Source organism: Halichondria panicea, chromosome 2, assembly GCF_963675165.1.
Source record: "Halichondria panicea chromosome 2, odHalPani1.1, whole genome shotgun sequence".
Classification (NCBI taxonomy): Eukaryota; Metazoa; Porifera; class Demospongiae; order Suberitida; family Halichondriidae; genus Halichondria; species Halichondria panicea.
In genome coordinates this window covers 1,894,168-1,918,038 of record NC_087378.1, presented here as the reverse complement: position 1 = coordinate 1,918,038, position 23,871 = coordinate 1,894,168, and the positions used below count along the sequence as shown (strand labels likewise).

The following is a 23,871-nucleotide window of genomic DNA, read 5'->3' as shown; positions in this document are numbered from 1 at the left end:
TGCCCAACTTGCTGTACTTTGTGACCGTTCTGACTTGCATGTGGGTACTAGAGCCTTGTGGTAATGTCCTGTATACATTTCTGTGTCCATAGGGGATTGGAGTAAGTGTTGTACATTGTCTATTGGAGAGTCCTAGTTGTTGAGGGGTCATCAATCGACTTGTTGTGCTAATTTGACAGTTCTGGATACATCTGAGCAATGGTCGGTAACTGAGGCAATTCTTTGATACTGTAGGTGTAACATAATGACGAATTACTTGAGCTCCTCTCAAATAAAGGGAAGAAAACATCCTGCACTTTTTGGAATATCAACTCTTTATAATGCCCACTAAACGCTCCACGTGGGTGGTTTTGGAGGCGTGGCTTGCTCAATGGACCTCAACCAAGCAACATGGACAGCTTGAAAGCAACTTCTCCTTCAAGCCTACTTCTTCATCAATGTAACGACCTGGTTCACCTGCAGGGTATATTACTGACCCGCAGTGTGGAGGAGCAGCAAGAGAGTAGCTTCAGACAGACTTCAGAGAGTAGGAGCTCCAGAGTAGAGTGTGAGGCACTTCACAAGCAACTTCAGGTGAGCAATGCAACACTGCAACAGAGTTACCGTAAAACCTCGATTTAAGGCGACCCTCTAAATATGCGACACTTGGACATTTCGCCCATATAGCACCATATTATTTTTTGTGTACCGTACTTATTCGATTTAAAGCGACCCTCCAAATATGCGACACCCTCGATCTTTTCCAATTTTCTGACCTCTAAAAATAGCGACTGCAGCGTTCACAATTATTTTTTTATGTCGCGTCCTAAATAGAGGTCAAACCACAGCCTTGATTCCAGGCCGCAGGAAACAATGTAATTTAAGCGGCCTATAATCGAGGACAGTAGAATAACCTCCAATTAAATGCGACCCTCTAAATATGCGACACCAGGACTTCAACATAATTTTTCAACCTCCAAAAGAAACGACCTCTGGCTTCGTAATTATTTAAAAGTGTCGCTTTAAATCGAATAAGTACGGTACATCAAAACTCTACTCTCGCAAAATGTCATTATTTAAAAGTGTCGCCTTAAATCGAGGTTTTACGGTACACAGTTTCTCAGGAACTACACACACTATCTTCAACTCACACACACACACACACACACACACACACACACACACACACACACACACACACACACACACACACGGATCCAATAGGAGGAGCAACTGAGTCATGCTGAGGCGATGGCCTCGCTGGCTGAAGAGAGAGAAAAGGTGGGACTGGCCGAGACAGAAGTCAGAGTGATCCAGAGGCAACTAGACAGAGAGAAGGACACTTTCGAGCAGGCGTAAGCTTCTATTATCACTGAAACAATCACCCACATAATCGTACAGATTTGGTCTGCTGAAAAATCAGGCAATTGCGGACTCGTCAAAGGCTGAATCATTGGTTGCCAAGTGCTCAGGTATTAGTTTTTAATTATACAGACGAACGATTTAATTTTTAACCACTACAGCACTGGAGGCACTTTGTGCGAGAAAAGACGAAGAATTATCTGCTCAAAGATCAGAGTTGAAGACATTTCATAAGAAGATGGAGCAGTTGAAGCTAGCACACAAGATGGAAGTACAAGAATTGAACATAAGACTACAACAGGAGATATACATGGCGGACAATGTAGGGTCTAGTAGAACCAGCACTAAGACTACTCTCAGAACTAAGAGAAAGCAGAAACATTAGTACCTGTTAACCTGTACCATGCATGACTTGTACATGTATGTGTATGTACCCCGGTAACCCATGTAACATGAATTTGCAAATTCAATCAAAAAAATTAAGCATATAGCATAATACACACAATATAAAAAATAACAATAACAATTAAAAGTGCCTCAAGCTATAGCTATCAGAGTGCAGCAAGTCCCTCCACTGTGGCTAGGTTGAAGAGAAAGTTCTCTGTGGCGGGAGTGAGTTTCTTAGCGTGAAGGATGTCCAGAGAGAGCTTTTCCCCTTTAGGTGCCAACGTGGTCAGGTTGTTGATCAGCTCTCGTGTTTTTACTGACAGCTCCTGAACGAAGACAATTAAAGAATACTAACGTTAGCACAATGTTGTAGAATTGGGGTGAGGGGCCTTGGCCCTATAGCAAAAGACCATTGTACTGGCACAATTGGCCAATTTTGCTCACCTTGATGACAGCCTGGTCTGATAGACTATCGTCCTGCACACACTCCATCAGTCTCATGGCTATGTCCTTGTGCAACTTGGTCATGGCAAACATGTCTAAAGGAAAATAATAAAATAATGCAACCTGGCATACAGTTTATAAACATACACCTTTGGATTGAGGAGCCACTGAGATGGAAGCTTCTGGAACTATATACAAAGAAAAAATAGCATCAAACATCCTCTCAGTCACATACAACCCACATATCCTTACCGTTGACGAAAAGGTCATAAAGATCGGTGCGGCCCTCAACAGTGGAGTCAGTAAAGCCAGCCACATAGGTGCCATGCTGTAAGAGGTCTGCTAGCTCCGCCTCCTCCAGCTCCAACTGAGGATACACTATATCCCAATTTTTCCTGTGCAGCACTAGCAGAGGGAGGGTTCTGCAATGTGTGTGTATGTGTGGGGGGGGAGGGCAACTAAGTGATTGCATTAACTCCTTGAAAGGTATTGTGAAAGGTTAACTTTGCATGCTTGTATTTTGAAGGCTTACTACATGTACTTTGAAGTATAGCACTATCAATTACACACTTACCTGCACACAGTTAGCAGTGACTCAGTGCTGGAGGCATAGACTGCCACCTTCTTCTTGAGCAGCAGAGCATTGTAAATAAGAATGGTCTCCACTCCAAACTCCCTCACCAGATCTGCACACAACACGATATAAACCTAACCTAAAACAGTGTCATACAATGCCACACATTTGGTGGTGGATAATACAAATAGCCAATGGTGCAATAGTTATAAGACCGGCTGGAGGCTTACCTTTGAGGGAGCATGCCACATAGGCCTTCCTGATATCATAGTTACTGACAGCAAATGGTTCGCACGATTCTGGTACATCTGTTGTCAAGCCTTTAGTGTAGACGCTCAGGAAGTGAGTCACTATGGAGACAGGGGTACCAGAGTCGAGGTAGGCCTGTCCAAATATCCCCGAGAGATGCTCATACTTCTCAGGGTTGAAGTCCTGTCAGGGTATTGAACGAGCAGTGCTCACTATCATGTTGTTTGACTCACCTTGGCTAATACACCTGCGCAGAAGGAGGTGACCTATGGAATAAATATTGATCATGATGTGATAGTTATGACAAGCACTAGTTATTAAATGCATTGACTTTTCTCAGCTATGAAATACCTATCAGTAGAGAGGTAGCATATTCGAAAACTGACATGTAGCTTTGAGTCACTTCACCTTAGGCAGTTTCTCCGATTCGTTGGTACTGAAGTTCTTGAGGTAGTACCAATGTCCTAAGTGATGGCCGTAGGAGTAGGGTCCCACCCCCTCCTCCTTGTCCAGTGTACACTTCCTCATGAGTAGGTCACGAAGACCCCCGTCCACACCAGGGTATGACCACACCCACAACACCTCATTGTTCACATCCTTCTCTGTAGTGTAGGTAATAAGATAAGCAATGTAACATGCAATAGGTCACACACAATACTGCCTTTATTCTTAGGTTTGTTGACTGTCACGTACCTATTAGGAACACTGCTTGAAGCTCCGGATTAGCCATTTCTTTAGGTCCTGTGATCTCTAGACTCTGCCTTCAGCCCCTCCCCTCTCCTGCACAAGGATATTCATCATAGCTCTGTGAACTGACATCCGGTCGCGGAAGTAGTTCCACACTTGAATTGATCTAGACTGGCGGCTGGAGAGATTATTAAACAGGAACACTCAAGATGGCAAGCAAGGGTAAGACTTCTATACGTACGTACGTACATGTATCTGAGCTACTTATGTGATGTGACAAGTTGTACCAGCTGCTAGCTAGCGCTTTGTATTGATTAAATGTAGTCCATGTGTAGACCTCCTACAATGTCACTTTTTTCTGCTAGCTAGCTAGCACTTTGTGTAGACCTACTTCTAATATAATATGGAAATCCACTAATTTTATGTGCTAATTCATGTGTACCTACAGAGCACCCGGCCCATATTGTACGATTTGCTAGCAACACCCAACTGGAACCAGAGCCTCTCCACGTTGCCACAAACAAAGATGGTGTCCTAGAGGCCCATGTGGGTATGCTTCGTAACCACCACACCTACCGTATCGAAATCCCCCGTACACACACCTTCGGACCACAAATCACTGCCCACCACCCTCAACCAAACATTTACGTCCGTGTGTCCGATGTTTCGTCCACTCAAACTGAAGCAGATGGTAGTTTCTCAAACGTAATCACGTGCCATGTGAAGACCATTAAAGAAGGCAATATAGCTGAGACAATCACCATAAGTTCGGATAGTGATGAGAGCAAGTGCGAGGAGATCCTTGTAACGGCCACGGTGCTCCTCACAAACCAAGGCAACCCAATGCTCAAGACAGGTGTACACATGTTGTCACACGAGCATTCGGAGGAGACCGACTTCACTGAGTGGCCGGGGCACGGGAAGGAAGACCAAGACGATGACTAGACAACTAGCTATAGGAACAGTATTATTAAATTTTAGAACAAATTAAGTTGGTGTTAGTCCAATCAAACATATTTCGCACCATATTTGTTTACATGATGGTCAATATAGCAAAGAATGGATCTTCTATCGAGTTGTACACTGTTGTTGTTCAGAATAGTTGATGGCCCTCAGTTCACAGTCGAGCATGTGTGGGGAGAGTCCTTTGTCAGTGTAGTAATGTTCCTTACCCACCTGAGGGAGTTTAGGGTATAGTTACAAAGAGTATAGCAAGTGGTTAGCATAATCACTTGCCTTGACCATAACATGACAGTCTACAGACAATGCTCACACTATAAAATATTTATACCGTACAATGCCATAAAATTAGAAGGGAGGAAATTGTTGTCACAGCAAAGATAACATTCTCTATGTAATCAGCCACAATACATGCATACACAGACTAACCTTGTCCCAGGGATGGGGCAGTGGTGGGGGGGCTCCCATCATTAGCGATTCTGACCCAGAGGCAGAAATCGAAGGGTTACTAGGAAACTCGCCCATGGCTTGAGCAGGACTTCTACGTGTATTAAATAAGACACCTAATTACTGAATCCATTCTATAGACTATGACTTACTTGCGTGACTGTGTTGCATTGAGGGCCCCCTTCCCCTGAGAGGGTGCTCCGGCCAGAAGGTGGGTGGAGTAGCTACGGACTGCCCCATTGTAGTGGTGCTGCACACACGGAGTGTAAAAATCAATGGTACATGTACCGAATAGCGCAATATTAAGTTCACGAAAATTGTTCTTTAATCATGCTATAACTTGCAAAGATTAAAGGTGTGTGGCTTCCGGTAAGCAGTCATTCCACGAACATTATGCAGCGAAATGCTTTTAGAGGCCATTCCACGAAATATAAGTGCCTCGAAAATTTCGAACTATACGGTAGTCAGTAGTAATTTAAGAAAAATTATTCCTTTAATAGCCTCTTTTAGATAGATATTGGGCATATTTCAAAATTAATTATGAGCAACCAAAGAGTTAGCTATTAAAACAGGAAAATCACACATGAACTAGCAACATAATATTATATGGACAGCCTATATAGCTCACATAGAATGCCATACCTTGAGTAGAGTCAGCTCCCAAAGTAGCGTCGAGGAGGCGTGGCACATCTCAGGATCAGGGATGTCCGGTCGAAACACGCCCCCTCCTCCCACCGACTCCACATCCAACAGCCTCTCAGTCTGCTGATAGCTCTGCATGTACAATACACATGGAGATCATTTGACATGTAACTAGGATCGTTCATGTGTGATGGCTTCTAAGATGTGAACTGTAAACATTCAACTACAAAGCTGAAAATAAGTATGGATAGACATAATTATGTGTAGCAAACACCGGGTAAACTAAATGTTTCAAATGGTACCTACCTGTATAAATGTTCTTATGGTTGTCATGACAGCCAGACACGCTCCCGGTAGCAGCTGTAGACTAATAGTGGAGAGCCGTTTGACAAATGCAAACACCCTCTGAAGTGAGATCTGCCGTCTCTTGCGAATCAGCTTGTCCATACATTCCACGGCCAAAAGAAGATCTTCATTAGTGGAGCCTATTATAAAATGGATAAGGATGGTTGGGGGAGAATCATAACAGACTATTCAGTTTCTATTAATGGAATTCCAAACACACACAAACACAGGGTTTAGGGTGACTCACGAGTGTCTAACTGTAACAGAGCTCCATACAGCTGCACATAGAACTGTCGTGGATCAATATTCAAAGAGGAACCTAATGATGGATACAACAAAAGTGTATACAGTACTAGATAATAAATCTTAACAGACAAAAAATAATTATAATGAAAGCACCGCAGGTGCTGATGCCTCGGTGGAGGTACCTTCAAAGGTACAGCTATTAATAGCTTTTATGCATACATTATAAATTATCATGATGAACATTATTTTAATTTTGCTGCATGCAGGCAGAATCCAGAATAACAGGGAAACTCAAAGAGTGGGTAATGATCGACCATGATTGTTGTTAAAAACGATTGATGTCAAATTTAAAGTCTAAAATTAATGCAGCAGAGCCTTGCAGTTCTCTTATCACTCTTGCAGCTTACCAATAGCTAGCGTTCTAGTGCAGAGCTAACTACTAAGTAGAGTAGAACTTCATTGATCCTTGAGCAGCTGTAGCAGTCTACACAAACAGACACACAGACTAGCTGACACACAAACACACTACCGTATACCTCGCTTGCGCATGATTTTATCATTACACGATGTACGATAAGCATGCACACAATATTATCTGTGTGCTAATTTTCTGCTGCAACACACACCTTGGCCAGACAGTATCTCAAAGGCAGTGGACACACACTGCATACACTCTCTATTTGATAGACCCTGTAAGGATGAGAGGTTTTGTGTTACATCAGAATGGGCATTTAGTGACAAGTATACGTGTACATGTAATAATGTAGGCTTTGGCTTACCCCAGACTCTGCCAGAGAATGGAGGACACTCATGAGGTCAGAGAAGAAATCCACGCTAATCAGATGTGCAAACCTGAGGAGACAACACACATCACAGCATATCTAGATATTGAGAGCTCACTTTGCCAACCCTCTGAGCACAGGACGTAGTAGGGGGGAGTGACGAGAGTGCTTGAGGATACGGAAGTACATTGTGAACACCACCCTCAGAATTTCAGTTTGCTGCAAGAAGGATATAGACATGACAAATACACCTCACCGCACTCACCATCTTGGCTCTCTTGTCCCTACTCTCTATGGCATTGGTCTCCTGCAGATCTCTGTTCAACATCTTCTCTTCCTTCAGGTGCTGGAGGTCGGAAATAATGATACATACATGAACGATTAATTGAAAAACAGTCACTCACCTTTCTTTGCTTTTTGGATAGCTTCATCTCCTTCTTTTTTTCGGGCTTTTTGGCCATTGCAGGACCACCTGCACTAACTGGTTCATCCACTGCCGACAACTGTAGATACAGGAGGGTGTCCAAGACCTGAAAAACAAGTAGTGTTATAATGTTATGATGGAGTAAATCGATGAGTGCATGCTCACAGCTGTTTTGGTTTTGTAACTCTTGGCCTTCACCATCTTGGAGATCATCTGCACCGCCTGTAAATGGAGGAAAACAAAGTGTTGTGATACAGTAGCAGTGCTAACAACACTTCCCCACCTCTAAAGAAATGTCTCCATTTTGGTCGCTTTTAAGCAACTTCTCCATTGTCTCACAGCACAACTGAGACACCTGTGTACACAAAACATACAATAAGCACGACCCCTTACACAATGTACGTAGTATGGTAGCCACACAAATAAGCTTTACAGTATACACAGGGATGGTTATAGTTTCCAATGACGGCAGTGTACATACATGTACAGCTGACCTTTTTGTCCTTGGAGGCCATTCTAGGGACAAGGGCTACCAATAGGTTGTTTCTAAAGTTGAAGTGAGAGAGGGAGAGCAACAACTGACAGAGACTCTGCAGTGACACCTCTCCCACGCTCTGTGTGTGTGTGTGTGTGTGTGTGGGGAGGGATGAGCTTAGAAAACATACTAGTAAAAAACAAACCTCGACTGCCTCTCTACTGAGGGTCAGTCCCCCGTCAAGTTCATCGAGAGGTTTGTTTCTTTCCCTCCGCCTCTTTTTCTGCTGTGACTCACCTCCCTCTTTGAGAGCCACTGGAGGGGAGAAGAGATGACACACAATTCAGGTTGAAAGCACACTGATATACATTTCACAGTGTCGTCTAAGAGAGAAAGAAAGGCTTGATAGTTGGTGAGCAGCCCTTCTTCAAAGCCTCTCAATTTCCTCACTTCTTTCTTCACCTGTTAAAAACACAGACAGTGTTGGTTGCTAACATACACATACTAGTACTAACCTTGACAGCTTGTTCAGCATCAGTCAGTTCTCTAATATGGTAGCTGCAATGACAAATGGATCACTTAAAACGAATGTGTCATTAAAAATATGATACCGTATAGCGGGTAATTTTCGTGGGGTAAAATATTCGTTAGTTTCGTGGGCAAGCTGACCTCCACGAAATTTTAACGTAGGCGTGGCTTACCGGAACATAGGAATGCAGTGCAGGCAACGAAATTTTTACTCACGAAAACCACTGTTTCTCGAGTTGAACGATTTTTACCCCACGAAAATTACCCGCTATACGGTAGTTTGTCTGTCAGTTCATAATAAATATTATGCACTCAATTATCAAAAGGAGACGTTTCTTTAGACATGCATGAGAAATAGAAACATTTATATACACACAAGTCTATTGGGGTTCAAACAGTTCAGACAGCAGAAGCGTAATGGCTCTTAACGGCTTGTCCATAATTAGTAGGGGTTCCCCCATTGACATAGTCTTTGATTAGGGCAGGGCCACTCTTGCAGTCCCAGTTGTTGAAGGTCCATGCGAGATAGCTTAGCTGTTTGGAGTCCATCCATTGCATGAGGCTGGTGACATACCCTCCAGCACAATCGTTCTCACCAAACTCAGTCGTAACTATGGGATACTTATCTTTCACTTTGCCCACTGAACTGTCCCAACATGACTGTTGGCTGCAGTAGTTGAAGTTGTAGCTATGCCAACTGGCACCTGTGTTATTCATTGAATCAGTGGGCTTGTATTGTAGCCACTGATTGAGCGAGTTCGACCAAGCAAGGCCTCCCAGGAGAATCACATTCTTAGCACCTGTGCTTCGGACTGCATTCACCAGAGTTTGCATACCAGCTGCTTGGAAGTTGAGGCCGTTGCATGATCCCCCATCTCTCCAGCATTTCCAGCCATTATCCGAGTCCCACTGACCACCGTCGGGGTACGGTTCATTGAAAAGCTCGAAGATAATTTTGTCGTAGTCTTTGAAGGAGGCGGCAACAGACTTCCAGAAATCGACTGAGTGGTCCATGTTGGGCATGGGCTGCTGTCCTGTAGCTTTTGTGCCCCCGGGGGCTGTCCAATGGAGGTCTAGGATTACTACCATGCCGGCATCTGTGAACAACTTGGCTATTTTGTGAATGGCGTCCTGATAGTTGGATCCTGAATACTCTGGCTTTATCCCGTTGATACTCAACCAACAGTCTTCGTTAAGAGGCAGTCGTACGGCATTGGCTTTCCAAGCTTTGAAGCCATCAATTAGAGTCTGATTATAGGGCCCATCAAATAGTCCCCATCCTTGCACGCAAGCATACTCTGACCCAGCATGGTCCATGCCCTGAGAGAAACAAAATATTTCAACAAATCAATGTCCAATTAACACGACTTACCCTCAGAATGACTTCCTGCCCAGCTTGATTGACAAACTGGTTATCTTTGACATGCAGCCCAGTGAGGTTGTATTCTTTGCAGGTGACCCCAGCTACTAGCATCATCACAAGTAGGGCACGACTCATAGCCATAGCTTATCTACGTAGTCAGAGTTGAGATATCCAAAAGCGTAGTTTTTTGGTTCGTAGCACTAGCTGTTCTTCCAATATGATGTGACTAGCAACAAGTTCGCTTATAAGCAGCTATAATAATTATAATGCTCAAGAGTTAACAATAGTTGAGCATAATGCTGTTCAACTCCTCCACGTGCAAATTATTGTTATGAATACAGTTATATCAAGGTCATGCGTACACACGGTGCAATGAATACCCCTACCAACACAGTTGAATTTGTCCCTAGTAATACTAAATTGTAGAGATTGTTGAGATATGATACTCACCTTGGAGCGATGTCCTTGAAGAGGGTGGTGAGGGAAACAATGGCCAGTTTACGCACGGTGATGGCTACATCAGGATCTCGCTCAGTGCAAAGGTCGCGGAGACTCTTTAAGTAGGAAATCTGTTGGGATGAAAAGAGGAATAAATTGATTGTATGCTGTTATTGTATACTCTTACATTGGTTTCAGGGTCCTCCACGAGTCCAGATGCCAGCTCAGCAATTTTCACTCTCTTCTCGGCAAGCTTCTCATGTCTACGAGCAAACAACTCTGCCACAGTAACAGGAGTGGAGTCAACTAAGGTTGAACGAAAAACTTGTCAGTCCCTTTTTTCATCTAACAGAGAGTTTATTACCTGGTCTCTCATTCACAAGCTCTTGTGTGCCAGCCTCATCAACTTCAGGCTCAGATTGATCACACTGTTCCTCGTTTACTACAAAACAATTCATACCTCAGTCAGTAGTTAAAAAAAACAGTGCAATGGCTCACCAGAGTGCTCTGTTACCAGTGGGGGCTGGTGGATGAGGCGACCATGCTCAGCTTTAAGGGGGAGGAAGTAGTGAACATCATTCTCCCCTTCCGTCCAATCAGATGCCCGGGGGTGTGTCTCAAACTCCGCCTCTGATTCGACGACATTTCGAGCACGTTTACGTTGTGACGGCCTCTCACTGTCAACCTTCATCTTTTTGTCTTTTTTACTTACACTCAGAAGGATTTTCCTGTACATTAGATAATACGCAAATGAGTAACTGTGTGCATAGACTATAGAGTAAACAATGGAACTTCGAACAACACGGATTTTCGAACGATTTAGAACCACGGTAAGCAAAAACAAACAGCGATATGCAGAATCTGACCCTACACAAGCCGACTTACATGCCTTAGGAACAAGCTGTGTTAAATAGCAACGTCGTAGCTCTTGCAATGATGACGTTAAAAGTGCAGATTCAGCACTTACTGTTCGAAAGTTTATTGTTTGTTTTGAGTAGCAGTGAAGTAATTTTAGTCTTGCTTATGTTCACTACATACTAAATAGGACATACTAAAGCTGATGGGAAGCTCGATATTAGCTAATTACAGCGGCAAGTACCTCGGTTCGGGGATACATTACTCTTTCCGAAATTCCAACTATCGCACACTTTGTTTTCTGGATTATTACGTCATCATGGCAAGAGCTACGACGTTGCTATTCAACCCAGCTTGTTCCTAAGACATGTAAGTCGGCTTGTGTAGGGTCAGATTCTGCATGTCGCTGTTTGTTTTTGCTTACCGTAGTGCTAAATCGTTCGAAAATCCGTGTTGTTCGAAGTTCCATTGTTTACTCTACCTATGCTTCACTTCTGATGCTATGTGTAGTTAACCATAGATATATATATATAAAGGAAGAGAACTACGATTGGAGTACCTACGGGTTCAGTGCTGTAAGGAAATCCACACTCTCGTCCAGCAATCCCTCCTCCAACATGTCCATGCAGTCATCACTGCTGGAGGTATCCTCATCGGCTACTGGAGCGGCTGGAGGGAGCTTTGCTGCATCTTTTGTTGGACGTTTTCTCTTGATCTTGATCTTAGGCATTTTTAATAATAAATAGCACGCCACGTGGCCAGCTAGATGGCTAAAAAAAAGAGCTACATGTTAGGCTCTAGTAAAGATCGTCAACATAATTATTCTGTCTCTGATCAGATGACAGATTAGGGGTTTTCCCAGGGGATGTCCCGTGTCCGTTGGTTTTTTACGTACCTTTTGTGCTAGCGCTGCATATATATCGTGCAACTGTTTATTACTGCACTGCATGCTAGATCTAGTTGGCAGACCTGACCAAGCTACTGCTACAGTTGCTATTTGGACATAAATTGTGCTAAGACAGGACTAGACTCTGATGGATTCATCACCAGATTTATCTTTAAATCATCGTGAGTTCATTATTGGCATGTAGACTATATACGTTGATCTATATGTTGGCCTATGGCGTGGCGCTGCATGCTATACAGATGCTTGTATGTGCATGAAGTTTACAATAGCTATGAGTGTAATGCACCCATTAAAATTAATACAGCCTGTGAATTATATTTTGCACTAGAACGAAGAGTCCAAACAGATGATGGGAGCTCTAGAGAAAGAAAAAGCAAATTGCCTCGGCATTCAGCCACTGCCATCATGGATCATGGTAGGTATGCAAACTCAGTTCTTAGTTCATTTTAGTATTGTGTGAATGTGTTTAGTACTACTAACTATAATTATCTCACAATCACATCATAATTAAATTAGCTCCCTCGAGTACTCTAAAAAAGAGGGAATCATTTCGTGAGTATGTTGATCTATCAGTTGAACCATCTGAAGGTAAGGGTATTATTATTTGCACAAGGTTTATCAGAGTATCACTAACCTTCATGGTTGTAGTTGATTATGGAGCTCTTCCTAAATCTAATGAATTTGAGGATATGACGCAGTATGATTTTGAGCCTAAGATTGCACCAATAAAAAGTAAGACGTTAAAAAAATTGCATTTTTAGGATATACATGCACAGTGCACTTTGAAGGGGCTGAGACAGGACCAGATTCCATGTCCGGTGAAATCGAAGTATCTGAGGTGCCCAATAGTGAAGACGAGTCACCAGGTACTTTTACTCTTGGTTAAAAATATTTTACCAATTATTTTAAAAAATCCCCAGGTATAATTATGTTAGTTTGATAGCGTTGCTAAATTAATCTATGATAATAACTATAGGTCCGCTTATGGATGCTAAAAAAGACTCAATTGGACACAAAAGGAAACAGGTTTGCATCTGTTAGTGAGTTCTTTTAATATCTATTGCTGAAATGCAGGTCACTCGTCAGCTAGAAGTACGTAAATCCGAGAACGAAATGATGGATGAACATCCCAGTTACCATGAAGAGATCACTGGAGACGAAGCTGAAAAGAGACTGAAACTTTGTTCAAATCACGGTTATCTCACTCGTCACAGTAAGAAGAATCAGAGCTATGTCCTATCTGTACACAAGCAAACTGGCCTTGAGGATGTGTTCAAGCATTTCCCCATACTTTTCACGAATGGCAACAGCAAGATGTATCAAATTGGTGTAGGGTGTAAAGAATTCGCTAACCTTCTGGAGATGCTTAATTTCTATGAAAGAAACAGAATTGATCCATCGCTAAAGAGCATTGGTACACATGTTACAGAAGATGAGTATCACAGGAGGGAGCAAGAGAGAAACAATCCTGTTCCACTGGTGGGTAAACGCCCAAAGGCAGTCAGGAATTCTGACAGTACTAGATCTAAATCTAATTGTGTGGTTCTATAAGAACATCAATGTGTTGTATACAAATGTACAAACATTTTACTATGCTGTTTTTCACAAAATTAATTCAAAAATGTATGTTAGGTAGTATCCAGTATACTTTTTGTTGTCGGAGTTATGTTTTTCATTTCAGGTAGTTCTGTCCAACTAAATAATTATACCATGCACGCAGCTTTTGAATTAGCTAACTAACTTTGTAATGTTACAAACCCTATATCTAAATAGTAACCTCTTAACAAGTCCAGTACGGTACTGTTGGTATAACTATAGAAAGCTTGTTTCGTGATCGGATCCATTGAAATCAAAGATGTTGAGCTTAGTAACCAGTACACAAACATGTTAGTATACCGAATTACATGTGCAGTCGGTATAATACACGTATAGATCTACTACATACCATTGTTACCCCATGCCAACTAGCCATGTTTAGGGTTCAATCATCTTATTGTACATGAACATGTATATACAATGGCTGTATAGATTTACTAGATTGTTTGTGTCAAACTGAATACATGTATAACGGCTTCAGTGAAGTTGGTACAAATATCGTTTTACAGATTGATACTGTTGTGTCCTTACATTGCCAAGACAAAATTGCCTCTGCTATACACACCACAATCAATCGATTTTTTTTATTAATTGAAATACAATTTAGATCATGCATGTAGTGCATATATAGAGGCTGTCAGAAATGTGAAGTGCATCGTGAAGTAAACATTTAGCATTCTTCTTTATGAGGGGGGGATCTTTAGTCTCGCGAGTAGACTAGCCGTCAGAAGGGGAAAAGGACGTCTAGTAGAAGCATAGATAGTGTAGAAAGATAAATTATTCTAATCTTTCTACACTATATATCTATGGTAGAAGTGGTCGCTTTTCCATGGGGCCCGTTTTGGAATGTTGTCTTCCCACTTTTGACGGCTGCATGCATGCTCGCGAGACTAGGGGCCCTTTAGGTAGCTAAGGCCAGAGCCTGCATGCTAGCCTATATGCATATGAATTTGATTATGGGATGCACTTTGGTTGAAGTACAGGCTCACTTGTTGATGGTTTGTGTGAGCCAGCTCAGTTTTCACTGACTTGGTGCACTGCTGCATGGTGGATGCGTATACGCTCTGAGTCTCCCGGCATGCATCATGTATTTTGCTCTGGTGCTGGCAACTCAGTAGACTATAGATCTTCTACATGCAGCTGCTATTGTTTTCCTCTAGATGGACACAGTAAACCCATTGGATGTTATGGCTTATAAATCTGGGTGGGCATGCAGATGGGTGTGTACCTCTGGGTGTGTGCACTGTACTGGTGAGGTTGAGTATTTTCTGGCATGCTGTACTGTGAATTTGGTGTTGTAGACTATTAAAGCTTAAAGAGGGTTGTTACAGCCTCTGATTACAACCTGTCCTGCACAAGGTATGAAATATAAATCTATAGAATCATTTTGTGTAGATCAAGAAGTTTTTTCGCACAAACTTACTCTCTGACACTTGTCTGCCTCGACTTTGGAAAGGCTTATGCACCTATCAATGTGTTGCCCCACTACCCCCCCCCGAGACATACGGGGGGATTTGACTCAATTTGACCTGACATTTTGGCCCCATACTGGGGGATTTGACCTGGCTTTGCGTAGTAAAGACTGCTTTTATAGCCTGTTTTTATGCAGTGCAACTGCTTGGGGCTCAAAAACCCCCTGTTGACTGGGGGATTTGAACACAGAATCCTCCCCCACCTGGGGGAATTTGACCTGAGGTATGGTCAAATCCCCCATATAACCCCGACCCCTCCCGGGGGGGGGGTGGGGCAACACATTGATAGGTGCATTACCTTCGATATAGATACTTCGCTCTCAAGTCAAACAATCAAGAAACAAATCAAGCAACAAATCAAGCTTTGGCACCTCCACCGAGGCATCAGCACCCGCGGTGCTTTCATTATACTACCATTCTTGGAGCAATAATCATCATTAATTAACATGATAACAACAATTCCTGTGGCCGCATTTACACAACATTTTGACTCTGATATTCCCTGCTCGTATGTCCCTGCAACAAATGCCCTATAATGTAGTAACCTGTATGTAGAGGATTGCCTTCAGCACATCAATGTCTGTGCAACATTCACTCCCTCTATACCATGCCGTGTCTCAATGAGTCATACCAAGAGTATAATAATGATAGAGAGAGAGTATTAAACGTAGGTATACTGTGTATCAGATCAGGAGCCCATAAAGAAAAGGAGCGGCTAACTTCAACGTACACTCGGGGATCACATCTCGTAATTGCCGGTGAAACCGCACTTCCTTGTATGGAAGCGACTAAGTGCTTGCAAACCGCATCCCTGCATTGCGTATAACACGTGTAGGGATTCAACCACTTAGTGGACCCTGCATATATGGAAATGCGGTCATAACCACTTACGAGATGTGATCCCCGTAGTCAGCCGCTCCTTCTCTTTATGGGCTCCTGATCAGATGTATGCGCATATGCGGAAAGTAACGTGACTTCCTGTATCTGTTACAAGCTTGGAATTTGCACACTGACCAATCCAAGCGTGACGTTACTCTCTGCATACATCTGATGTACAGTATGCCTACGTTCGATACTCTCTTCTTTATCATAATTATACTCTTGGTCATACTGCTGTAAAACTACATTGAATTGACATAATTATATATGTATATAGATCTAGATTAGCTACTTTAAAAAATTATTATGTCTTTTTTGCAGGGATTCGGAATTACTGTCGTTATCAAAATCAGATCTACCGAAACATGGCCATGACCTCTGAGTCAGCTCTTGTAAGAAGTGACCAGTCTATTGAATACAAAACGATGGTCAAATGTGCATCCTCAATTTTGAATTGCATCAAATCGTCTCCAAACAGCATTGGAACAGCAATGTTTGCAGAAGGCTACATCTCTGAGTATGTTAGAGATAGTGTTGGTGATACGAGTGTATCCAAAGTTGACAAAGCACAAATGCTTCTGAATACCATAACCGATCGTGTAAAAACTGATCCCCTTGCTTACAATGGCTTTGTTGAGATCATCAGAAATGAAGGTACATGGGCATGTTGTTATTTGGAGCGACTTCAGAACGCCTATAAAAAGCTTAGCCTTGAAGCACGGCAAATTAAGGAACAGTGCTCTAGTGATTCTGATGATCAGAACATCTATGAAGAGCTTAGCCTTGAAGCACGGCAAATTGAGGAACAGTGCTCTAGTGATTCTGATGATTCCTTTCATTCCCTCCCTGACGAGTTATCTTCTCTCAAAATAGATGCGGATGTTACTTCAAAAGGAGTCATTTGTCCTTTTTGTCAAAATTGTTCTTTCGAATCGTTCTTGCAAAGTGGTTGTCCACATGCTGCGGAGACAGAGAAGCTAGAGTTCAAAACCTTCCCATTTTTAGATCGCTCCAAAATCAATCCTGAGAAAAATGTAGAATGGCACCTTCTTCAGGATTCTTATGCTCGCTTGGAAAATTCACTAATAAAATCTCTTGAATCTTCTGAAGTGAACATTGAAAAACTTGACAACTTTGTTTGGAATCTCGTAGTGCCACCTCAAACACAGCAGCAGAAAAGAGTCGAAAAGGCTGAAACAGTGACAGAAATATTTAAAAATATACGTCCTCACAAATCATTCTTCAATTGTGATATTGTAGAAGAAGTTTCAAAAGAGTTCGGGACACCTGCCGATAAGAAATTAGTTGCCGAGTATGTAGCTGCCTTGAATGAATACTGTAAACGCAGTGTGTTTGAAGTTCCTCCTGTCATTTTTCGGTATCCCTCTGAAAGGAATGATTGCAAACTGTTTGCTTTTAAATACACCCCAGGAAAGCCTGTTACGCTGGGAGACGTTCAGATCATACGGCGAAAAATTGCTTCTATTTTTGAAATTAATGCAATACTTTTGCAGCTTTGTTTGATCAAAGATAAATGTGTAAAAATGGTCTTCCTTGTGCCTGAGTTTGTTATTGACTCCATTTCTGTGAAACAGACGTCTGCACTTACAGATCTTCACATTGAAATTGTGCCAGTAATTGACCGCCATCAACCACCACGCTCGGATTCTATCACAGTTTCTGATAAGGTAATTTGCTTAGATATAGCCCTTTAGAACGTACTAGTACGTAGCTGCTTTGTAGCTGCATGTTTCTGTTGGATACCGACCTATGATCCCAATGTTTCTGTTGGATACCGACCTATGATCCCATACATTCACAGAAAGTGGAATCTCCAAAAGCTGGCAAAAAAGGTCAGTCGATCAGTCTAAGGTGGCAGATTTATACAGTATAATTATTCGGCGAGCATTATAATTAGTGGGGTTAGGGGATTTGTATTTTGCGATACATGAGATAGAATGCATGCATAGTTTCTATAACATCAGAGTTTTCTCAAAGGGGAGGGAAGATACTACCTTGGATTTAGGCGAGTAGCTGCCTGTATTGTTGTATGATTATCCATGGCTGATCGTAGTGGTAAATAGCACTGTAAGCACACTTTTCATGACATTTCTTTGTGCAGATAACCATCAGGAGGAAGTCCCACCAATTGTGGATGGTCAAAATGGCATTCCGAGACCAAGGGAAAGGGCAAGGGTACCGCCGTGGCCAAGGCGAAGGGCACCACCGCCGCGAAGGCCACCACCGCCGCGAAGGCCACCACCGCCGCCAATGCCACCACCGCCGCCAATGGCACCACCGTCACCACCGTCACCACCGTCGTGGCCAAGGGCACTGTTGAGGCCAAGGGAAAGGACAAGGGTACCGCCAAGGTTATCGCCAAGGGCACCATCGCCGCCAAGGGCAATAGAACCAGTTGATGGTATGTACATGGAGAATCTAGAGTATACAGGGATTGCTGAATGAGAGTGCCCCTGGTAATAACTGGGAGGTCGTCACTAATATTATAAGAGATGTAGCCGTGTGCAACCATAGTCTCGACCCAGACTGGCGTACGTCTGGCTTGCGAGACTATATAAAGTTTCCATGCACTAGATTTTTATTTAGCAACATGGTCCTTAAGAATTTTACTTGTCAAGATACAAGCGTGTAATAAAAATCATACGGTCCCTTTCGAGGCATAATTTGGAGTCGTCACGATATAAACACTGCATGAGAATCCTCATGTTGGTATGATACAGGCAACTTCCCATTGGGGCTGTGCACGTGCCCTCGGGCTTATGCCTGTAAATTTTATCCAACACTCGATCGGTCTCATGCTATATCAATGCATTTCTGATGCAAGAACAATCTCTATTATTGTTTGTGATAGGTTTTATTCTCTTTGCGCAGACTTTGAAATGTATCTCAAACCCATGCAATATGTCAAATCACCCAAACAACTGGTAAGCAGATCTCTCTAGTTTGCAGGCATTCCTTATAATAAAATGTTTTTGTCATTATTATCATGCAGACTCCAATATTCTCTATTTCAAAAACCGATCAAATTATGGATCATCACGACAGTTACCATTCCGATATCTCTGGAGAAGAAGCTGAATTCAGGCTAAAAGCATTCCAAACTCGAAGCTATCTTACTCGCTACAGTACCAATCACAAGCAATATATACTATCTGTATATCAACCAGTACTAAGAGGAACAAGAGTAAAGCATGAGACAAAGCACTTTACGATAACCTTCAAGCACGATGACAGGAAAATCTACAAGATAACCGACAGAGAATTTGACAGCCTTGAAGAAATGCTTAAAACCTATGAGAGTGAGACAATTGACCATTCTCTACCAAATATTGGAAGAATGGTATCTATGACGGAATATTATCGATTACTTCAAAGGCAAATAGGACAAGAGCCACAAGAAATGTCACTATAGAATTACATTGACAGGAATTACCACGAGAACAGCATTCTCAAGGTCAGCAAGAAAACGATAACCAGGAGCAATTAAGCTCAACCTGATACAATAAAACTACAAATATATGGAATTTATGCTTACTATATATAGGAGCTATTTAGAATAAGTCCTTGTACAGTGCATGCAGTATGTAAAGCCTGTGACGTTATCTTATCATTATTTGTGATGTATATATTTATTATTATATGACTGGTCTCGCAACCGGTCCTTGTGTTCTATGGAAGTTAAGTAGCTTTGTAATCAGCTAACTAACGTTACAAAGCCTGTATCTACATAGTAACCTCTTAACAAGTCCAGTACACTATTGGTAACTAAAGAGCTTGTTTCGTGATCAGTTCCGTTGCTTTGCTCTGTAAGGGAAGACAACATGAGTCACAGTCAAATTCCACGAATGAGCCACAAGGTGTACTAACCTATGACAGACTTCTGAAGCTCCTTCTCTAGTTCGCTGTGTGTCATATTCAATGCTGATGCCAGTTTGATAATCACCTCTGACTCGTGAACCTGCATGCAGTGCGGAAAGATTAAATAAAATTAGCTTTATAATAATAGTACCTGGAGCTCTGATTTAGCATTTGCTTGAAACCTCTTTATCATTTTTGACTTCAACCTCGCCTCATCTTGCTCCAGCTCAGCCTCCAGGGCCTATATAGTGTATATGTGATCATTAGTCTGTGTAGCTTAGTATTTAAAGCAGTGTACACAGTAATACTTGAATGTGCAATGATTATAGCCCTAAAATATTGTTGCCGGCATAGTACATGTAGCTACTACATACTATTATTCCATATCCATGTTTAATTGTCATGAACATTGTACAATAGGGTGTACTATACCGCAATAGATCGTTTGTGTCGAACTGAATACAGCAAGTTCACAAGTACTGTGGACACAAATCTATGTGGTTGGGGAAAACCATTGTGATTAGATCTGATACACAACAGCTAATGTCATCTCACGATTTAGCATTGCCGGGTCTATATGTTTTGGAAGGAGGTTGCTGTTGTTTGAGTTCTCTTTCCTTATCCTGTTTCTTTTCCAACTTGCGAGCTTGGAGCTTCTGAATGAGCACCTGGTTTTGATGGTCTTTTGTCCTGAATACAGTGTATATATAATGACAATAGTAGTACATGTATATAGCATGTTGAATCATAGGCTGTCAGGAATGACCATGCACAGTCGACGGTATAAGTCGTACATGCAGAGTAGTATATACGTATACTTGGAGTAAACATTGTGTATATATATCTTTATGGGAGTGCTTTAGATAATGGTGGGACGAAGTGCATGCAGGCTCACTTGTTGATGGTTCGTGTGAGCAGCTCAGTCTCCACTTGGTGCTGGTGGATGATATGCTTTCCGACAACTTGCTCACTGTTGCCTGACAATTGCAACTGGTCCAACAATTTGCTCTAGATGAAAAAGTAAACATTTGATTAATCACACAAGCAAAATTCTGAATACGTGATTGTACCTTTAAAGCATTGATGGCTAGGTCTTTCTTATTAGTCAGAATGACCAGTCGCTCATGCTCTCTCTGTAGGGGATTAAATGATGATAGTTTCCATGTGAAGCATGCATATACTGTTTAGGCTTACCCGCAACTTTTCGATGTGTGTTTGGAATATGAAGTGCTCTGACAGCAGTGTGGACTTTGTGTCTTCAGCCAGTTTGCTGCATTACCACCATTACACATTAATACATACAATGTCATGAATATACTTTTTGAGTTCAGTGTGAGCAGAGGCATGAGATGTTTGAAGATTCTTCTCTTCCTTTTGGAACTTCAAATTCTGGGTAATATTATATATAATTATGCCCACACAATGTACATGTACAAGTTTTGCTACAGAAACCAAAAACTTACTGCAATCACCACATCTTCACTACCCGGACGCACTCCATCAGTTTCCTGGTTTAGAGTATGACTAAGTTCCATCTTCCTCACCTCTAGTAGTTCTTGTAGTCTGTCGAGAGAGAAACACATTACCCCAGTCTTTTGGAATTGATAGTTTGTATATGATTACCTTCTTTCTTGACTGATTTTGCTTAGCTCTAGTTGGGCTTCAAACAACTTCAATCGAGCAAGACACTGATCGACCAGTTGCTGACAATCACTAGGTGACCAAGTACAGAGGAAAATGTGAATCTAAACTGCACAAATAATCAGATAACGTACGCTTCACAGAGGTCTGTCTGCAACTCAATCACTCCCTTCAGTGTTGCTTGGTGATGAGTGATGTCAGCTCCACAAAACGAGTCGGTCCTGTGCTTCTCGGCAACCTGTACATAAGATGAATTAACTTCCGGTAGCTGCTGAGTCTATACCTTTTGCTCGATAATAGTTTGAAGATGAGAACGTTGCTCTCCCCGAAGTTGTTTTAATGAAGCTGTATGATGTACAGCACAAAAAAGATTAAGTGTCTGATACACAGCATATAGGTATTGTACTGTACCTATGAGCCCTTTCAGTCTCACTATGTTCCCCTTGATGGTCTGGGTGACATGTGGGGTCTCCCGGTTTGTTTGCTGAAGGTAGTCTTTGTATACCCTCTTCTCAGTCTCTAGTGCACCGTTGAGTGTTTTAGCCCCAAAATGCTGTACATGTGTCCATGGTATATGCCAGCATAATTATACGAACTGTACAATTGTCACGTGTACAAACTCTTGCCTCCATGCACTCACCAAAGCGTGAATTGTATACATGCATATGTCATCAAACTCTCACCTCCACCAAGGTGCTGAATTGTGAGCCGATTAGTTGAAATTCCAATGATCTCCGAGCACACTGTCCGTTTGTGTATGCCCTTGTTAAATCACAGAAGTCCGTCACAAAGTCTGGCAAACTCAGCTGACCATTCAACAAACTATCTCTCTATACAAAAAGTTATAGTTGTAAATAGTCAAATAGTCTTCATAATTACTGAGTATACAATACCTTTTGAGAGATACTATTCTCCAAAGCTTGTGCCCCTTGCCTCTCTTCTTGATCTAGCTGTTTCTGCAGTTGCACACTTAGCGAAGAGCTTTCTCTTCTTATATCTGAAATTTGATCAGCAAGTACGTATATACATCTAAAATTCAGATCCTGTACTACATACCCATTCTGAAAGAGTCCAGTGTTGATTCCCACAAGTTGTAAATGTCGATTCTCATTAGGTGAAGCTCAGCTTGCAGATCATGTTTGATCTTATCCAACTGAGTGAGCTGTTTCTTCTGATACTGCTGTAGTTGCTGAGTGAGCTGAAATAATTATTGAGAGTGCATGGAATAACCTTATGAATATTACTGCAATAAATACCTCCGCTCTTTCGTCATAGATGGCAACCAAAATCTGCTTTCTCAACGACATATCTTTCTCAAGTTGCTGAAATCGAAGTCATTAGAACACGTTTAACTTAGTGTACTGTATTATGGATTGTTACCTTGATCTGCATTAGGTTCACCGCTGCGTGAAACTGCTCAAACACTGTCCAGCTGTTTTGAAACTCCACAAGCATTGCATTAACCTGTACAAAATGTATCAATATAAGACACAGCATGACCAAATGAGTTTTGGCTTTTATACAGTTAGGTGAACAACTAGCACTTGGAATTTACCATTTTCTCATTTGTTGGTTCTCTATCCTCCAGTGTCTTGCAAATATGCTCCAGCAGTTGTACTGTTACCGGACACTTCACACAAATTAACAAGTCCACATTAAAGCATGGTGATAATGTGTAATCACTTACCAAATCCACTTGCAAAGTGTTAGGAATACTCATCTTGGCTCGCCCCATTGCAGACAAACTGACCGACAACCATCGTTTCTTAGCGTCTGAGAAGGCATCCTTCGCAAGACACTCCACTTCTTCTTTCCACAACTTGTCTTTGATCTCTGCTGCCACGAGTTGCTGTGAGAGGTGCTGCACAAAGAGAGAGAATGTTGTCGAGAGCTCGTTAAGGAAACTGTACGCCAAGTTGCTAAGCAGTTTCTTATCTTCAATGTACAACTGAGATAGAGCTTGCTCTCTGCACGTGAAGAAGACAGGACAGACATAGTTATGATGTAAATGAACATTTATAATAGACATACTTGTTTGAGAGGCAGAACATGTCAGAAAAAGCCAGAGGTTTCTGATACATGTACTCAACATCATCCCTTCTTGTTGATTTTATTACTGAGCTGTTGGCTGTGATCTCAGTATCACTACCGCAGTCATCCTAGAGATCAACAGTGAAGTCTACAGACTGATAAAGTGCATTTCAGCTCACCCCCCCCTCATAATTTTCCACGTAAAGGGTGTGTGTGGTGACTTGATCTTCATACATGGTGACTTGATCTTCATACACGATGACTTGACCATACGCGTCA

General features: G+C 42.0%; 8 protein-coding genes across 14 annotated transcripts; 4 read left to right on the top strand and 4 right to left on the bottom strand.

The window, feature by feature from the left end:
- Positions 1–354: 354 nt before the first annotated feature.
- On the top strand, positions 355–1,806 carry LOC135330960 (spermatogenesis-associated protein 24-like). The gene is made up of 4 exons (XM_064525957.1): positions 355–573; positions 1,204–1,334; positions 1,381–1,451; positions 1,503–1,806. The coding sequence occupies exons 1-4, from the start codon at positions 391–393 to the stop codon at positions 1,724–1,726; spliced, it is 609 nt and encodes a 202-aa protein (XP_064382027.1). The 5' UTR covers positions 355–390; the 3' UTR covers positions 1,727–1,806.
- On the bottom strand, positions 1,799–3,853 carry LOC135330934 (DENN domain-containing protein 10-like). The gene is made up of 9 exons (XM_064525919.1): positions 3,689–3,853; positions 3,404–3,597; positions 3,229–3,261; positions 2,977–3,178; positions 2,747–2,858; positions 2,425–2,594; positions 2,322–2,360; positions 2,173–2,267; positions 1,799–2,054 (listed from the first exon to the last, which is right to left on the bottom strand). Exons 1-9 carry the CDS (start codon positions 3,723–3,725, stop codon positions 1,893–1,895), a joined length of 1,044 nt encoding a protein of 347 aa, XP_064381989.1. The 5' UTR covers positions 3,726–3,853; the 3' UTR covers positions 1,799–1,892.
- On the top strand, positions 3,803–4,763 carry LOC135330961 (uncharacterized). The gene is made up of 2 exons (XM_064525958.1): positions 3,803–3,904; positions 4,131–4,763. Exons 1-2 carry the CDS (start codon positions 3,892–3,894, stop codon positions 4,625–4,627), a joined length of 510 nt encoding a protein of 169 aa, XP_064382028.1. The 5' UTR covers positions 3,803–3,891; the 3' UTR covers positions 4,628–4,763.
- LOC135330892 (nucleolar complex protein 3 homolog) lies at positions 4,670–12,056 on the bottom strand. Of its 2 annotated transcripts, none has more exons than XM_064525846.1 (22): positions 11,751–12,056; positions 10,831–11,060; positions 10,697–10,774; positions 10,520–10,638; positions 10,345–10,463; positions 8,519–8,561; positions 8,372–8,465; positions 8,209–8,318; positions 8,023–8,142; positions 7,812–7,883; positions 7,694–7,750; positions 7,509–7,634; positions 7,370–7,450; positions 7,223–7,323; positions 7,102–7,174; positions 6,949–7,012; positions 6,324–6,395; positions 6,038–6,216; positions 5,732–5,863; positions 5,242–5,339; positions 5,072–5,183; positions 4,670–4,858 (listed from the first exon to the last, which is right to left on the bottom strand). In XM_064525846.1, exons 1-22 carry the CDS (start codon positions 11,915–11,917, stop codon positions 4,751–4,753), a joined length of 2,355 nt encoding a protein of 784 aa, XP_064381916.1. In that variant the 5' UTR covers positions 11,918–12,056; the 3' UTR covers positions 4,670–4,750. The 2 variants fall into 2 exon arrangements, with proteins under 2 accessions (XP_064381916.1, XP_064381917.1); XM_064525847.1 differs by having other exon boundaries at positions 11,747–11,887.
- On the bottom strand, positions 8,823–10,281 carry LOC135330933 (endoglucanase-like). Its single transcript, XM_064525918.1, has 2 exons — positions 9,904–10,281; positions 8,823–9,851 (listed from the first exon to the last, which is right to left on the bottom strand). The coding sequence occupies exons 1-2, from the start codon at positions 10,033–10,035 to the stop codon at positions 8,931–8,933; spliced, it is 1,053 nt and encodes a 350-aa protein (XP_064381988.1). The 5' UTR covers positions 10,036–10,281; the 3' UTR covers positions 8,823–8,930.
- A 15-nt stretch (positions 12,057–12,071) lies between the features above and the next one.
- LOC135330943 (uncharacterized) lies at positions 12,072–13,811 on the top strand. Of its 6 annotated transcripts, none has more exons than XM_064525936.1 (7): positions 12,072–12,255; positions 12,423–12,509; positions 12,611–12,682; positions 12,743–12,826; positions 12,883–12,960; positions 13,071–13,120; positions 13,169–13,811. In XM_064525936.1, the coding sequence occupies exons 1-7, from the start codon at positions 12,222–12,224 to the stop codon at positions 13,643–13,645; spliced, it is 882 nt and encodes a 293-aa protein (XP_064382006.1). In that variant the 5' UTR covers positions 12,072–12,221; the 3' UTR covers positions 13,646–13,811. The 6 variants fall into 6 exon arrangements, with proteins under 6 accessions (XP_064382006.1, XP_064382005.1, XP_064382002.1 ...); XM_064525935.1 differs by having other exon boundaries at positions 12,871–12,960; XM_064525937.1 differs by having other exon boundaries at positions 12,091–12,255; positions 12,423–12,513; positions 12,871–12,960.
- Positions 13,812–14,891: 1,080 nt separating this feature from the next.
- LOC135330899 (uncharacterized) lies at positions 14,892–19,734 on the top strand. The gene is made up of 6 exons (XM_064525855.1): positions 14,892–15,049; positions 16,363–17,729; positions 17,864–17,894; positions 18,164–18,463; positions 18,934–18,986; positions 19,055–19,734. The coding sequence occupies exons 2-6, from the start codon at positions 16,407–16,409 to the stop codon at positions 19,472–19,474; spliced, it is 2,127 nt and encodes a 708-aa protein (XP_064381925.1). The 5' UTR covers positions 14,892–15,049; positions 16,363–16,406; the 3' UTR covers positions 19,475–19,734.
- LOC135330895 (uncharacterized) lies at positions 19,685–23,715 on the bottom strand. Its single transcript, XM_064525851.1, has 22 exons — positions 23,593–23,715; positions 23,249–23,528; positions 23,117–23,191; positions 22,942–23,025; positions 22,818–22,883; positions 22,618–22,759; positions 22,455–22,558; positions 22,245–22,391; positions 21,973–22,114; positions 21,845–21,906; positions 21,696–21,799; positions 21,544–21,633; positions 21,384–21,483; positions 21,239–21,309; positions 21,115–21,190; positions 20,991–21,053; positions 20,816–20,928; positions 20,476–20,610; positions 20,353–20,413; positions 20,072–20,161; positions 19,930–20,020; positions 19,685–19,866 (listed from the first exon to the last, which is right to left on the bottom strand). The coding sequence occupies exons 1-22, from the start codon at positions 23,640–23,642 to the stop codon at positions 19,757–19,759; spliced, it is 2,256 nt and encodes a 751-aa protein (XP_064381921.1). The 5' UTR covers positions 23,643–23,715; the 3' UTR covers positions 19,685–19,756.
- Positions 23,716–23,871: the final 156 nt, after the last annotated feature.